Source organism: Podospora bellae-mahoneyi (genome assembly GCF_035222275.1).
Source record: "Podospora bellae-mahoneyi strain CBS 112042 chromosome 1 map unlocalized CBS112042p_1, whole genome shotgun sequence".
NCBI lineage: Eukaryota > Fungi > Ascomycota > Sordariomycetes > Sordariales > Podosporaceae > Podospora > Podospora bellae-mahoneyi.
Genome location: NW_026946359.1, coordinates 161432 through 177024, shown reverse-complemented (window position 1 = coordinate 177024; position 15593 = coordinate 161432). Strand labels below are relative to the sequence as shown.

Below are 15593 nucleotides of genomic sequence, written 5' to 3'. Positions count from 1 at the left end.
GTATGCTTCACCTTTTGTTGTGACACTAACATCATTCTCATCACTGGAGACCCGAACTTCACATGCGGCAGATAAACAATCCAACTAACTCTGTCGGGATGACAAAGGTTACCCAAATGACAAATCTGACACCCGGGATACCAATTGGTTAAGGCTTGCCGGCCGATGCAAGGGATGTGTCTCAATCGGTCATGTGCTAGGTACCTATTTGACTGGGTTCATGAGCTCAGAGCCAACTAGGTATCGCCAAAAAAAACCATACTATTGTTGCTGGCTGGACTATCTGATTGAAGCAATAAATGCCAGCCTATATGAGCTTGCCATGACCATCAAATGTTGTCCTACGATCAGCATAAACTCATTTCTTGTGCTCCGAACACGGCATTTTTGACCCATCACATCGAGAGATTCCGACATTTTCCAGATGATTGGCGATGACGGGAAAGATCGGCTGCATGTTGCTGCCGCCATCAGGGGGCTGGGTATCCGTTCCGAAATTGAGGGTGTTGAGGGCCATGGTCTGTACTGAACACTTACACCACCAGCATGTCAACCACTCAATTCCGTTGAGGCTTAACATCCTCATGTAGGGTGATGTATCCAAGATAAGGTCTGGGCCTAGAACAGTTGTTGTTCCAAACAACATCGAACATATGACAGGGGCATGTCTTGGCAAAGCACATTCTGGCTTCCGACTGGTTGAAGATGATGTCGACTGGGAAAGGCGGCCGTTTCCGGACAGTGTCAATGACAGCAGTGATGTGCCTTGAAAGGGCACCAAAACTGGCAACAACTAGCACATGGCCATCTTACAAGTCAGCTCTCCTTCAGGAGGAAAAGGATCGACAACGCCAAGATGCTGTTGGAATGCAAACCACCGAGCCGGAGGGACACGAAACATGGCATGGCAGTTTGCTGGCCCAAGTGTCGGGGCCATACCTGACCAGTCCGAGTTGCTCGCTGATCTTTCGCATAAAAGAAGAATGCTGATGGCACGATTGCTCTTCACTACACAGACAGAACAATCGGACTGATTGTCGGTTGAGAAACAGTCCGCTGTGGGCTGGCTGGCGCCCCGTCGGCTGGTAGCGCAGGCTGCCAGAGTCCAGAAAATGGACGGAAGCTTCCCCAGCTTCTTTCCCCGCAAACATCTTCGCATCCAAACCCCCGGCATCACTCGCTCCCTCTGACTGCCGTATGCCAAGTAACACCACGCCCTTGGCGGTTCCTTGGCGGTTTTTCTTAGCCAGAACCCGACTTCTTGGTCCAAAGACAACTCGGTACGACATTGCAGCGGAAAAGCGAAGGGGGCCTACGGAGGGCTGACAACCTGTAAGACACCCCTACACCCCGTACCGTGCGGTTGGGCCTCTGGGATCGTCCCGGCCACGGGTGATACCAGCCCGTCCAGACTCAGCCCAAACTTCGTTCCTCCGATGGCACCAAAAGGGCACCGATCCACGACCGCTTAAAGAAGCCAGCCCCCACTTGGTCCACGCCAAACTGATAACAGACCAAAGTCAACCTTGTGTTTCTTCGAACCATCCAAATTCTACCATCCCATCCCGATCTCCCCTTCCCCTAACAGCCATAAGAACTGCTCGACAAGCATCGGACGTTGGATCAGACCGGCAGACCATAGATACATGACCTGACCCTCAATGTACCCACGACAACCCAAGTTCCTCCACAAAAAACCTCCATAACACTACCTTTCATCCCAGCATCCGGCGCCATTTACACTTCAAGCAACAGACATCATGACATCAGACGCGGCGAACATTGCTGTCAGAGAGCGCAGACGTCAGTCGGCCCCAGCGGACTTGGAGCGACGCAACATCATGAAAGCCCTGACTGCCGCCGAACACTCTCGACGCCAGTTCATCCTTAACTATGCAGCAAGTAAAGACACTTCGCTGCTGATGCCGGGAAAGAAGTCAGATGTCGTCAAGCTATCGGAGCAATGGGTGGTTGGATGGCTTCACAAGAACAACCTTAACCCCGTCAGCAGTGAATTCTTCAAGTACACTGTTGACACCCACCTCTGGTCCACCTACGGTATGTCCTATGTTACCCCTATTTACTCTACACCGCTCCTGACACAACTAACTGCTCTATCCAGTCGGAAACGCGGTGGAATTCCCGTTCTCCTTTATGCTCCCAGTTGACGACTCCACTGCTACCAACCCCGTCAGTCGGCGGGTATCCGATAGCACCCAGGTTCGTCCCCTCAGCGAGGTGGACTCCTTGGACAAGGCCCAGACCAAGGAGAGCACACAGAGCGAAGAACAAACTTCATCCCAGCGCAAGGCAGACACGCGACAGCTCCCCGTGCTCTCAGCTCGAACAGCCGCCAAGCAGTGGTCGTCCATGAGGAAACGGCAGTCGCCAACAGTGAGAGAGGTGCGGGCAGGAGAGGAGGACAAAAAACGGAGCTTTTCGTTGACGAGTATTGACGACCTCAAAATGACCAAGGCGAGCCCCACGAAAGTGCCTCTGTTTACGCGGTTGGGACGCTCATGGTCACGACGGATATCTTCTACTTGACATGCTTGAGCAAACAGTTCTGGAGTGACCGACGTAGCATGCTGGAATGCATGCTGTCGTCTCACCGCCACTGCGTCGGTTGAGGTTCTGGGAGTGGAACCTGGATCTCGATCCAGCGGCCTAGCCATCGGTGGATGTTTTCGGAGTGGCAAAAGCCTGTTGTCTCTCCAACGGAACCCGGCAGACAACGTCTTCGTTGTCGACTGGAAGTGGTTGGGACCCACGGGAAGGGACATTATAGATTTGCTTGGCTTTTGCTTGGTATTGGGGAGTGTTTTCGGCGGTTGTTCTTGGCTGGAACACAAGCATTTTTCAGGGGGGGATGCCGGATGGGACGGCGGTGAGTGGGGTTACCGGAGCTGTGGAAGGTCCTTCAGCGGCTCATGTTCTTAGCGAAAATCCTTCCTGCTCTAAATATGAATACGTGGGCGGAACTTTGTAAAGTTATGAATGATGCTATGGAATTCGAAGGTTAGCATAAGCACACCTAAGTACAGATGGAAACATAAGACTGTAGCCTTGCCACGACCTTGCTGGTAGTCTTCACTGCAGTCATGTCACAAACCCTAGCCTGATTTTGTACTGGATATCTTGTGCAATGTGAGACTTGGCCATATGATGTCTGATGTAGGTAGAAGTCTCACTCACCGTCTGCAATACAGAAGGCCACAAGTTTAATTCTCAAGGAATTTCAAATCACAATTTAAAGGGCAATGTTCGACTGCCAAGTTGCAAGTCAATCTCTTTCTTTCACATCGCCTCCGCCAAGGTCCGTTGATGCCAAACCGGTGGCCACTCACAGTGTATTTCCAGTACATCCACAAGATTAACTATCAGCAAGTACCGTTGCCTTTATTCGAAATTTGTTTGCTCTGCTACGTAACACAGCAGCAGTTGTCCATTGTATCAGTGTGAGCCAGATTTTACGCCCTCGAGCAAAGTATGCCCCCAACACCTGACAAGGTTTGGCGCAACTTCTGCCTCACAACCTCTGAACCCATGCCCTCAATGTTACCAACCCCGACAAATCACTGCCCACCGTCCTATTTAATCTTTTTCTCAACAACCTCCAGACCTGCCACCAATATCCAACTCCACCCTTAAAAAATCTTGCTGATTCTAATTTCTTCCCCAAAACAATCACACAACAGTCGTCGACGTCAAACGTTATCAACAAGTCGTCGCAACCTTCTAGCGAACGATGCTCGTGAGGCACCAAACTTCACATCCGAATTCACAATCCTCCAGAACCATTCGGCCGCTCTTATTTTTCCCAACGCCCAGAACCATTTTTGCACAGAGGGACAAAATCAGATTTGCGCTCACCAACCCACCGGCCGAAACCACGGCTTGGGAGGATATTCCCGAAGGCAATCGAGAAGAATGAACCATCATTATCGACAGCGATGTCCATCAGAGAGAGGGCGGAGGCCCCTACCGTTGTGCTATGCTATTTTGACGACGACCCCTCGCAACGCTTCATGGCCAAGATTTACGATAACATCGACTATCCTTTGTTGAAGGCATTCGACTGTACACACGTAGAGATGGACTGCGTGCCACGCGCGGGTCTGGGCTATGCGATGGGGGCTCGTTCCTGCCCCTTTTCGTGGGCCAACGCATGAGGGAGGGATATTCTCGTGTTGCCCCGGATTACCATGGATCTTGAACGTTCTCGCTTGAAACGCCACATGGCGCACGCTGGGTGCGTGCGATTTTTTTTGGAGTTGGTAGACGGGGAACTGGTGCGGGATATGATCACCCGGGGAACACTGCCAGACGAAGAAGTGCGCACATCCGTGCTACAGCAAGTGAAAGATGCGGTAACCTATCCGTGGTGGCAGTGCATGCTTTCCTTTGAACGCCGCACCCCAAGTCACATCATCATCCGCAGAGACAGCAAGATCGCCATCATGGACTTCACACGGGTTGCCCTATTCCCTTTTGCCAACATTGTGTCCCATCCCCATCATGAACCCGGTGACTCGGGCAAACCACGCTCCCCAATCTGGAGGAACTGGCCGTTCCCTCGACGAAACAGCAACGATTTCACGGACAGAGGCCCCTGGTGCGACTGGTTACCCAAGGCCTGGTTGACGGACGAGGAGTTGATGGCTCAGTGGTTGATCCGAACCTGGGCAGGCCCCGAGAAGTATAGGCAGCCAGATTTAGGACCCGCCGAGTTGCATGCCCAATTGAGACCAGAAACTCGCATGCTCATTGAACAAATGTCAAAGGGCTGTGCAACTGCTTCATGAGCCTTGTCACATGGCTGGGCACGTTGTGGACAAAATAGTTGGCACTGCAAAGCACTGAAGCAGGCTTCGAAAAATCACTAATAAGCCTTGAAAGATATGTAATAGGCCTTTAAAAAATAGACAAGAGGCCTTAACTGATAGTGGATAGGGCTTAAAAGATCGTTAAGAGGCCTTGAAAGATGGTCAGGAGGGCTTAAGATATAATTAGTAGGCTTCAAAAGATAGTTAATACGCCCGACCTTTTTTTTAAGATGCGTAGGTTGATAATGATTACACATTTCACCGACTTCAGGTACAGTAGCAGTTATTTTGTCCACGAGGTGCTGGGTCATGATGGTATATTAATGTTCCTCACTAACTTCGAAGCTGCTTATCTCAAGGTTGATCTCCTCGCTGTGCATTCACATGAACCATCCCATTACGGCAACACCCCCAACAACAGCAGCAACCTCCTTCACCAGCCCCGTCTCCAAGGCCCTCGCCGCACCGGCCGTGGATGTCCAGTCCGTCATCGTAGCCGGATTAATCACCCCATACGCCACCGCAAAGGCAGTCTTGCACTGTTCCATTCCCGTAATCGCAAACGCAAGGGCATGTGCTGCTTGACTTTCATCGACGCCACCGCATTGCCCAGCAAACTCGGTGACCACGCTGTTGTGTTCCTTAATCCAAGACGTCAACTCCTTATCATAAGCAACCAGCTCGTCGCTGGTGACACCCGTTGGTACCGCATTGCGGATCACTGTCTGGAGTTCCATCACAACAGAGCAGGGCTTGGAGAACTTGTTGGGGTCCGTGATCGTTGTCGAGCTTATCACTTGCATGTACATTTCAGCCGAGGAGATCAACTCGGTGATGCGTGGGTGGACGGATAGGAACCCTTCGTCGAGTAGGGCCGACATGTAAAACACCTCGACGCGGGGCGGCTCCGTGGGGAAACTGCCGGAGAGGGAGGAAAAGGTCGAGGCGCACGCGAATGCTTCGGCGTTGGTTTTGGTGGGGATTGTTACCGTGTCTGAGGTCTGCGCTGGGATCAGAAAGTGCTGGGGTGGGAGGAGCACCGGATTATGAGTGGCAAGCACGCTGAGAGAAAAGGACAGGAGGAAGAGGAGTGTGAAGAGGCCCATTTTCTCGGTTGGATGTCTGAATTGCAGGAAGTTGCCGCTGAAGGTGTTTGGTAATTACACGCACGGTGCGTGTGTTGTTGGATGCAAGGTAGACTCGATCCAATCGCAGGCAGTCTCAAGTCCCATTCACATCAAGAGGAAGGAAGGACCGAGGTGACGACGATGGGCGACTTCCATTGTGTGGGTCACCAAAACAGGAAGGGCTCCATAGCGCAATTTCCCTGCCATACCCCTGATTACCAGGGTGGTGTTGGCTGCGCCAGCGGGCCGTTGCATTCCCGTCTGGCAACACCACACCCAAATATTTAGACATTATCCGTTTTGTATAGAATGCAGAGTTTTTTGAACTCATACCCAGAGCTACACAGCTCAGAGCAACCCTCCCGCAACCGCTCCACCAACAGCAACAAACCCCATCATAACCCCTCCCCACCCCGTCATCTGCACCACCCCCGCCGACGAAGTCGTTGTGCTCACCTGATCGATGCTTGCAGGTGTATTCCCCCCAGTCGTCGTCTCCTCCGCCTCTTCACCCGTTGTCGTCGCCAAACTCGTCTCACTCGCCGTAGGATCCGTCGCCGTTGTCCGAGCAGCAACACCCAACCAGTCACTCATCGCCGTCTTGCACCCCGCCTCGTCGGTAACAATTAACGCATAAAAGTTCGCGCCCCATCTCTTGTTAGGCTCCCCATCAAACCCTGAAGGACTGTCCCCAAACTCATTACACTTCGTTGCCCACTCCAACGCTTCCTCCTTGATGTTAGCTACCCAGCTGTTCCAGCTCGAGGTAAAAGCGGAGAACTGAGAGGCGAGCGAAGGAGCAGCGGTGGCGCCCATGGTGTTCCGCGCGTCCCAGACGCGTTTGCATTGGGAGTCGATGCGGTCGTGATCCCAGTACCTATTTCGAGGATCCTGGAGCTCGGGGGCATTGTCGAAGAAGGCTTCTACCTGCCGGGCGGGCAAAGGGCGCAGGCGCTGGTAGGCGTTTAGTTGGGAGGTGCAGAGGGAGTAGAGCGAATCTTCGGAGGCTTGGGCCGGGGAAGAGGTGGCGGTTGGGTGGGGAGGTGGAGTGACGGTTTGGGCGAGGGTGGTGCCGGCGAGGGCGGCGATGGTAAGGATCGTTTGGGGTATCATCTTGGGTGAGTGGATTTTGCAATGGTAACGACTGTGGGTGATGAAAATGGAAGCCCAAAAGAATTGGAATCTCGGAGGGAAAAGTTGACGCTTTTGAAGCTGAATGTTGGTGCCGGGTTCCGAGGTGAAATCATGCCTAGAAGGCTGCTTTGATCACCAATGACACCCTGCGGTCTTGTGTTGGGACTTGTGTGTTCAGGGGTAATGCTTGGCGCAGATCTGAACCTAACCTTGCACGATGCATCAGGGGCCATCATTAGGATCACAAGGCTTCTTTTGACTTTAATCTTGGCATGCTCGTAAACAAGAGATGTCAAAGAGTGAAGTTGAATCGAGAACTTCTAATCGACCCAGTAAAACAGGTTGTTGATGCCAGCCCAAGCACCACTGTTGGCCTTGCTCCTGCCGCGAATGTCCTTGTTGGTGATGAAGATGACGAGGCAGGTGGAGTAGTCATCAATGGCGGAGATCAGGTAGCCGCCGTTGCCGGGCTTGGCTGTAGGGCTGATGGATGCAGGGGCGGCAGTGGCGGTGGCTGTACATGGCGGTCTGGATGAAGCCAGAGTTCTGGAGGCCGATGGCTTGAAGATGTTGTACTAGGTAGTCGTCGAGATTAGATGCAAACATGGAACGCCTGGTGAGAAATCGGGAGTCAGTTCATCGAATCACGGAGAACATATTCGCGACATGACTTCGTATTATAGTATGTATACCGTAGATCGCAAGACAGACTATCGTGTGTTGACCAAAGTAGCAAGTCGCAAAAAGATGACCGCTCGAGGTCTCAGAGTCCAACGACCGCGGCGATGATGCCGGCAACGGCCACCATCGGACCAGCAGTCTCCATTCCCTTCCAAGCCCCAGCAGTAGATGTAGATGTTGATGTGTTCGCAGTAACATCTCCCGTCTGTGTTGCTGTCTCGTCCTGGCCGCCGGAATTCCCAGGAGTCTTGGTCGCGCCAGTAGCAGCAGCGGCATTCTGATTGACAGTAGTCAGCTCCTTCCAAATGCTCCTAGCGGTCCTGCACTCCTCATAGTTGGATGCAACCATGCTCATCAGATAGCCAGCCGCATGTCCGTTGATGGTTCCGCAATGCGTCGCAAGACTGTGCACAGTGCTAGACCACTTGTCGCGCGCGCTCGAGCGTTGCGCCTCCCAACTCGTCATGACCTTCAGCATCGCGGAATCGGTGGGCCTGATACTGGCGTACGGACCATATTCCAGGCCGCAAACCATGTCTGCTTCTTCTTCCGAGCCCAAGCCAAGGTCGGAGGGGCGGATGGTGCGAATTGCGCTGACAATCTCGGCGGCTGTCTCCATATATTCTTCGAGTTTGGCCGGGGGGGTGATTTCGGGAGCAATGGACGAGGCAAGGGCCTCAAATTTCTCCATCGCGCATTCGGGGTCTGTTGAAGTGGGCGAAGCATCATCCTGACGCGGTGCTACACCTGCGAGGGCGAGCGATGCGCTGGCGAGAAGAGTGAAGAGGGAGCGTGGGACAACCATTGTGTCAAGAAAATATAAAGAGTGACTGTGGTGCTAAAGGAGTGTAAGACTGAGTTTGTAACAGCTAGAAACGAGCGTGTGTTGGAGGGTAACAAAATCTGGGAGGGACGTCGAATTTAAAGCAGAACGAGTCGGTCGGATATAATATCACCAAACGCCGTCGCCGGGGTGGTACCCTATCAGATCCTCTTTTAATTTCGGGCCGCCCTGATCCGTTTAGTCCTAGTGCTGTCTCGAACATGGGACATTCCCTGGTTTTGATAGGCAGCACTGCAGACAGGAAGGAGTGTTTGCTCCAGAGTGCAGACCAACAAATGATGCTGAAATGCCTCCACCAGTCGTGTTTCCCCTTCCTCTTTGCATCATTAGTTAGTCGCAAGTGGCCTTCAGGTCTCTTTAATACTTCGATTTTATCACCACCATCCCCTCAACTGTGTTACCAATCTTATAGCACCAATAGATGCATGTTAGTTATTACACGTGCATGTCAAAACACGGATCAGACCAGCCTCCTTTGCTGGTTGGTTACCGCCCTGCCCTTCTTTTCAGCCGGAAAGCCTCGATGAAGCCCCAACTCAGACGTTCGCCGTAGCCATAACACTCGCGAGATGCAGCATCCAATTACAGACCGTCGCGGGGTACAGCGAACTCGTATATTCCCAATCCAACCATCCGGCACTTCAAGATGTTCTGGAGGGCTGGAGATGATCTAGAGAAGTCAAATACCGTACCCATGGCGCCCCCATTTCTCCAACCAGAAGCTGTTCAGGCGCCGCCGAGATCGAGTTACACAAGATGAAGTTCGCCGTCATTTCGTTGGTCCTCTGGGCTGGCATCGCCTTAGCTGTCGACCCTGGCGTGCTCAGTGTCGAGAATCTCACCCAAGATCTTCTGCGAGTCGAATCTGTGCGCGAGATCAAGAACATCCAACGGACATATGCCCAATTGGCGCAGCATGGCCGCTGGAAAGGAATGGCGAGTCTGTTTGCAGAGAATGGGATTCTTCGATGGGGCAAAGGGGCTGGAGACATTCTTTCTACAAGTGACGCCAGTTCTGTCACGGGGCGCCCGGCCATCGAGAACTGGCTGCAGCAAGAAGCTGGGGATATGGACGGGATCAATCCAGGGTCTCTCCATGTTTTCATGAGCGACATGCCGGTCATAACGCTTGCGGACGACGGCAACACTGCAAAAGGCCGGTGGACAGCACTGAGGAAGCTCGGCAACGGCAAAGGCGCGACTAGGATCGAGGGTGGGATTTTTGAGAACGAATATGTGTCCAGCGGGGGCAAATGGAAGATTTCCTTACTGCGGTACTACCCTCTCTACGCAGGTACCTACGAGAAAGGCTGGAAGAATCTGGGGCTAAACGGATCGCTCCCTGTTATTTCATACCACTACACCCTCGACCAGGCTGGCGTTACACTTCTCCACGCCGGAAGAACTGCAAGCGGTTCGAAGGAGGGCACTGGCACATTGAATCGTGGATCAACACCCGCCGCTAGCCTTTCCGTAGACGAGCTGGAATACCGGGTTGCCCATCTCAACGAAGAAGACGAGGTGCGAAATCTTGTTCATGGCATGGGGTATTATGTCGACAGGCGAATGTGGCCGGATGTTATCAGCCTTTTTACCTCGAACGGCACCATCACCGTCCAAAATAACACGTCACCGGCTGGACCTGCAGGCATCCAGTCTGTTCTAAACCGCATGGGTCCAGAAGGGCTGTCTCACGGCATTCTTAACGAACACCCAATCTTTGGCACTGTTGTCAACGTCAGTCCAGATCACAAGACTGCCGTCGCTCGAGGGCTAGAGATTGGCCTGATTGGTGATGATAATGCTCAGACCGGTCAATGGCAGTTTTGCGTTTTCCACCATAGCCTCGTCAAAGACCTGGATACCGGCACTTGGAAGATCCAAGACCTGAGATACCACCGCCTGCTCTTTGCCGATTATGCCGCCGGCTGGGGAGATGGGGGTATCTTGCCAGCCTCTTCGTTGGATCCACCTCCTGTCCTACCCCCTTATTACCAATCAATTGAGAACCGACGGCCTGTACAATGGCGGCCATTCTACAAGCGATATCCGGCGTGGGAAGAACCAGAAGAGGAAACGCGAGACAGACTTGCCAACATCCACCGTCTGCTCTTGCGCTCTTCCGCCTATGACGAATCCGAAAACACTTCCGGCTCCTATGGCTTCTACATCGACGACATTCGCTGCTCAGACTTTGCCAAGTTGCACTCTGATCGAGGGCACAAGTTATCCCCCGGAATAGGATGGTACTACACCCCGGACGCGATCTCCCTCTCCTGTGCATCCCGCTACTACCGCCAAAACAGCACCACCTACAACCCCTCCATGTCCTCCCTCCGCTCCTCTGTACCCTTTCACTGGCGACTCCAGCCCGTGATTCTCGTATCTCGCGATGGCCGCTCTGCCACCCTCCGAACCCGCAACCTGCAGACAGGAACAAGCAGAACACAAGGGAGCAACGGCTGGATGGGGGGGATGTACCACGACCAACTCGTCTTGGAAAATGGCAAACGCAAGCTCTGGTCCATTACCATTGATGAGTTCTACTGGAACAGCCGAAACTGGACCGCCGGATGGGCCAACGTTGTCCCCCATGTGTCCAACGCAACCACTCCCAGACAATGGATGAGCAGGCGCCAGTCCAACGACCTCCCACCTGACGCCTCCCTGCGACACCCCGCACTGCTGGAGCGAGAAACTGGCTTCAACGGTGGCCCACCACCAACCGTCTCTTGGCCGGGCGTTCAAAGGATGTGGTGGGCCTACCGCAACCTCGTCACGGGAGCGATGCCATCGGATAGCTCTTACTGGGGACCGCCGGGCTGTGTTCCCTGCCGGGGGGCAAAACCGGAGTGGGCACTGACGGCGAACGGGTACCAGGAACCGCCTTCGGGTCCGACAATCGTGACAGCAGATTGGCTTGAGGGTTCGGGCGTTGATATCGAGGTCACTGTCAAGGGAGGGCCAGAGGAGTCGGCCAAGGGTGGTTGGGTGCAGCTTGTGTTGGACTTCAATGGCGAGATTACCAAGTTTGGTGAGGAAGGGCCGGTTGGGGAGGATGGAAAGGTAGTCTTGCGGGTACGAGGCCCCGGGGCGTTTGGGACGACGGTGCCAATTCAGGTGTTCTACTTTGGTAATGAGAATTTGAAACCTGGGAAGGGGATCATGCGGGACAGGAAGTAGGAAGGGGTGAATAGGGTGGGTAAATACCCAAACTGGGAGATCGCTATCCGTCAGGGTGCAAGTTGGACCTCAAAAGACCAAAAACATTGTGACAAAGATCGCTTGCTAGAATGTGCAGACACCAATATCAGTGATCGACTGCTCTACCAAATATAATCCCAAAGAGTGCCCAACCAATGCCTTCTCCTCGTGGATCATCTTCGTCTGTTCCTCCTTATCTTCATCCTCTCTTCCTCCGATGGGAGTGAGGCAATCCAGTTGCTCGGAGCACTGGCCCCCTCCTCGGTCTTCTTCTTCTTGGACTTTTTCGAGGGACCGGTGTTCCACGCCTACTTATCCTAAGTCATCTTCTCCTCCGAAAGGAGGGACGCAATCCAGTTGCGTGGGGCGCTGGCCTGCCCCGACCACTCACTCAAATATCGCCGGGGTTGGGCTTAAAGGCTCTGTAATCATCATAATATCCACATAGCTAGTTAGCAAGTTTAACTGAAAACTGATATTGTATTGGGTGAGAACTGGCTGGGAGGACGTGAAACGACACTTACCGAATCAAAGCCCATACCACATAGCTCACCGCAACAGCCAAGGCGCAGGAAGCGACAGAGTGAAAGCAGACTTCCTGCCCAAAGTGGGACGGCTTCTGGAAGACCGCACTTCTCTGCAACGGAGCGGAGGCTAGCGGTGACCTGCTCGCGAAGACGCTGGCGACGATTCTGTTGCTTGTCTAGTCAGTACAAGTCTCCATTCAACAAGCACGCGTTTCCCTTGCCTGTTACATCTTGTGCTCCCGCTCCAGATAAACCCAAAAGAAGCACAAAAGGGTTGCCGGCAACTGACAATAAAACCGCTCGGTTCTCCTCAAAGCTCGGATGAGAAAGCCCAACTTTCAAAGAGCAGGTTTTATTCCACTGGATGAAGGGAGTAGAAAGCTCAGATGATCTACCAAGATTAAACACACGTAGAAGCCGCAAAGACTGTATAGAAAACAAAGAGTAAAGGAATAAACAAAAGCAAAGGAAGCGTTTTGTAAGCGAGGGAGAATAAATTATTCCTTAGCTGGAAGTAATCCATTCGTAGAAGCGGTGTAGTTGGTAGATAGACTTTATATTGTCCCCGCGAAGGCGTCTTAAGAAACCGAAATTGTACGTACCATCGGACCCATCTCGATATTCTCATCCCCAACGAGGGGGAGAGGTCGGCAAGGAGTCACATCGCGCGACGGGGTGAAAGCAGCGGCGGAGAAAGAATTGCTGGAGGCCATTTCTGTTGGGAGAGTGAACCGATCCCCAAGAGTAAGGATTCGAGGAATGGCGTCTTATGGAAGACGACACCACAGGAAGTTAGGTGCGAGGAATGCGTGCTACTTGCTATTGTATCAGGTGAACAATCCGAGCGAAGCCCAGTAGAACGAGAGTGTTGGTGCCTTTGTCAGATACTTACGGCGGGATAGGGCAAAGGGTCAGGCGATATGTGTGGCCTGGTCTGCCAGGGATGTCCTCGGGCGTGAAGTTGGCGGTTCCTCGAGCGAAGAGATCCGTGCTGGTGTTTCAGATGATACGTCGAGAAAGGGTTGCGGAGCTCTGGGGACGTTATACAGAGGAGCTGTGGTATTCTTCGTAGTGTTAGCGACGTCCAGATGGAAAGGAAACAGGAGTTGAACATACTTACGGAGTGGCCTGGAAGGTTCTCAAGTGATGCTACTCAGTGAGCATGACGAGGAGAGACAATGGACCAGATGGATGCGCGCACTTGAGACAACAGATGAAAAAATATGTAGATGGGATGTTGGAGCTTGTGTTGGTGCTGCTGGAAGGAAATGGTTAGGTTGGATGACTAGGAAATGGACCACATGTGGATCTGGTCCACCACCACCACACCAGGCACACAACCTTGTTGAGATTACCCCTGAATGCTCATACTAGCCACAACAAGACTAATATTGGGTCAATTTCTATGGGAGTTATACCAAAATGTAGCTCATTCACTGTCAGAGTCAGACATTGCATTTGCTTCTCGCTTGCGCCTGGTTTGAACCCGATGACGTGCACTGCGCCGCACAGGCTGGGCTGGTTCTGGCTGCTCCACATTCTCCTTGGCTACCACTTCTTCCTCCACTACCCTCCCTTCAATGCAGGCCTCTTCCAGTTCACAGAGCCTCACAAATTTGGAATTCGAGTCTTCTCTATTCCACTTACCCCTTTTTCTTGCTTCGTGGGCCTTCTGGGCGTTCTGTTGGTGCCTTGCCGCATTAGCTTTTTGGATGGATGCCTCAGATCTCAGTGAGTATAGTACTGGTGAGAGTCCTTGCCGCAAGTCGTTTTCCGGCCGGTGTATGGTTCTTGAGTAGGTCCCTGACCTTCTTGGCCACCTGGGAATTCCCCAAGGTATAGAAAGTAGGTAATTTTGAAGAGATATCTAACGGCACCACAGGGACTACTACCTGGCTTAAAGAGAGCGGGTTGCGCCTACGTATGGGCCATAATCCTGTCCCACGCCCACCGCCGGCAATATTCTTTTTCCTAAAACCCTACTTACGGGTAAGGTTATACTGCCGGACCAAATTGACTTTGCTGTTAGGCGTATAGTTAGTAAGGGCGTTATATACAGCCATAAGCCCGGACCTGAGAGCGCGGACGGGGGAGCGGTAGCGAGTGTGCTGGCCGGTATGGCACCCGTGACGGGGCGTGCCCGGGCGTTCGGAAGCGAGTGTCTCTGTGGGGTTTGATCAGGTAAAGCTGGTACGTTGTTGGCGATGACAAGATTTACAACTTTGAAGTATTGATGTGGGCAAGATAAGTCTATAAGTCTTTGTAAAATCTGAAAATTGAAATGATTGAGAGAGAAAAAGAACTCGGATCCTTGGACGAAGCATGGGGTTCTCCTTTTAACCTGAACAGGAAAGTAAGAATTTCGGGACCGCTCAATATACTTGCATTCACCGGGCTGGTGGCTGTAGGTAAAAAATGTCATTTCAGGACACACCTTTGTCCGGGCTCCATGTAGCAACCAGGCTTGAAGCTTTCAAACGTCTATTCTTGAGAGTGGGGGTGTCGATAGGCATGTGTTGAACAGCTAGCTGTCTAGATGTGGTAGAATACATGCGTCCACCAAAAGGCACCATAACATGAATTCAGAGATCAGACCCATTGACAACATATCACCTCTATCTACACCCTCAGCATCAATCGTTGCTCCATCCTCTGGCAATTGCCAATTGAAAGGACCTATCAGCCTCAGTTCCAGATGACAAATGATACCAAGTATCGGTGTTGGTCGACTCCCAGTAACATCATGGCACCTGCTCTCCAGTCTCTAGAGTTGATCATCAGATGTTCCTAAAGAAAGCCGCATCATATCCATCACAAGACCCGAGGACTCTTCAGGTGCTTCAAAAGAAAGCCTCATCCTATCCAACATAGAAGCGAGAGACTCCAAAACTCCAGTTAATATTTTGAGCGCTTCACCAACGCTCTCCTTCCTCTTGATCACGTTCTCTTGAATTGTATCCATCATTAGGAAGAGAGAGTCTAAAGCCTCAGCCCATATTTTGACCGTGTTTTGTAGTGGGCGGAGTCTCGTCATACATGTATCTATCGTTAGAGGCCCACACTGGGCCGATGATGCAAAAGAACGCATCATCGTAAGGGACGCAAGAATGAGAGACTTTCCAGGCTCAACCCACATATCGTGGGCTCTCAAGAGTCTCTTCATCTCATTGGAATTCATGGTTATCTCGTCATCCCATGAAATAACAGACTTGCGTGGACGATATTTTCCCGCTATTACCCCAATTAGTAG

General features: G+C 52.3%; 6 protein-coding genes across 6 annotated transcripts; 3 read left to right on the top strand and 3 right to left on the bottom strand.

The window, feature by feature from the left end:
• Nucleotides 1-1197: 1197 nt before the first annotated feature.
• QC761_101191 (uncharacterized protein) lies at nt 1198-1472 on the top strand (the record flags this gene model as incomplete). Its single annotated transcript, XM_062873361.1, has 2 exons — nt 1198-1280; nt 1337-1472. 2 exons carry the CDS (start codon nt 1198-1200, stop codon nt 1470-1472), a joined length of 219 nt encoding a protein of 72 aa, XP_062736378.1.
• Nucleotides 1473-1760: 288 nt separating this feature from the next.
• Nucleotides 1761-3095, top strand: QC761_101190 (uncharacterized protein; the record flags this gene model as incomplete). Its single annotated transcript, XM_062873362.1, has 2 exons — nt 1761-2058; nt 2123-3095. The coding sequence occupies 2 exons, from the start codon at nt 1761-1763 to the stop codon at nt 2545-2547; spliced, it is 723 nt and encodes a 240-aa protein (XP_062736377.1). The 3' UTR covers nt 2548-3095.
• Nucleotides 3096-5206: 2111 nt separating this feature from the next.
• On the bottom strand, nt 5207-5932 carry QC761_101180 (uncharacterized protein; the record flags this gene model as incomplete). The annotated part of the gene is made up of 1 exon (XM_062873360.1): nt 5207-5932. One exon carries the CDS (start codon nt 5930-5932, stop codon nt 5207-5209), a length of 726 nt encoding a protein of 241 aa, XP_062736376.1.
• Nucleotides 5933-6301: 369 nt separating this feature from the next.
• QC761_101175 (uncharacterized protein) lies at nt 6302-7066 on the bottom strand (the record flags this gene model as incomplete). Its single annotated transcript, XM_062873359.1, has 1 exon — nt 6302-7066. The coding sequence occupies one exon, from the start codon at nt 7064-7066 to the stop codon at nt 6302-6304; it is 765 nt and encodes a 254-aa protein (XP_062736375.1).
• A 784-nt stretch (nt 7067-7850) lies between these two features.
• On the bottom strand, nt 7851-8573 carry QC761_101165 (uncharacterized protein; the record flags this gene model as incomplete). The annotated part of the gene is made up of 1 exon (XM_062873358.1): nt 7851-8573. One exon carries the CDS (start codon nt 8571-8573, stop codon nt 7851-7853), a length of 723 nt encoding a protein of 240 aa, XP_062736374.1.
• A 795-nt stretch (nt 8574-9368) lies between these two features.
• QC761_101160 (uncharacterized protein) lies at nt 9369-11795 on the top strand (the record flags this gene model as incomplete). Its single annotated transcript, XM_062873357.1, has 1 exon — nt 9369-11795. The coding sequence occupies one exon, from the start codon at nt 9369-9371 to the stop codon at nt 11793-11795; it is 2427 nt and encodes an 808-aa protein (XP_062736373.1).
• Nucleotides 11796-15593: the final 3798 nt, after the last annotated feature.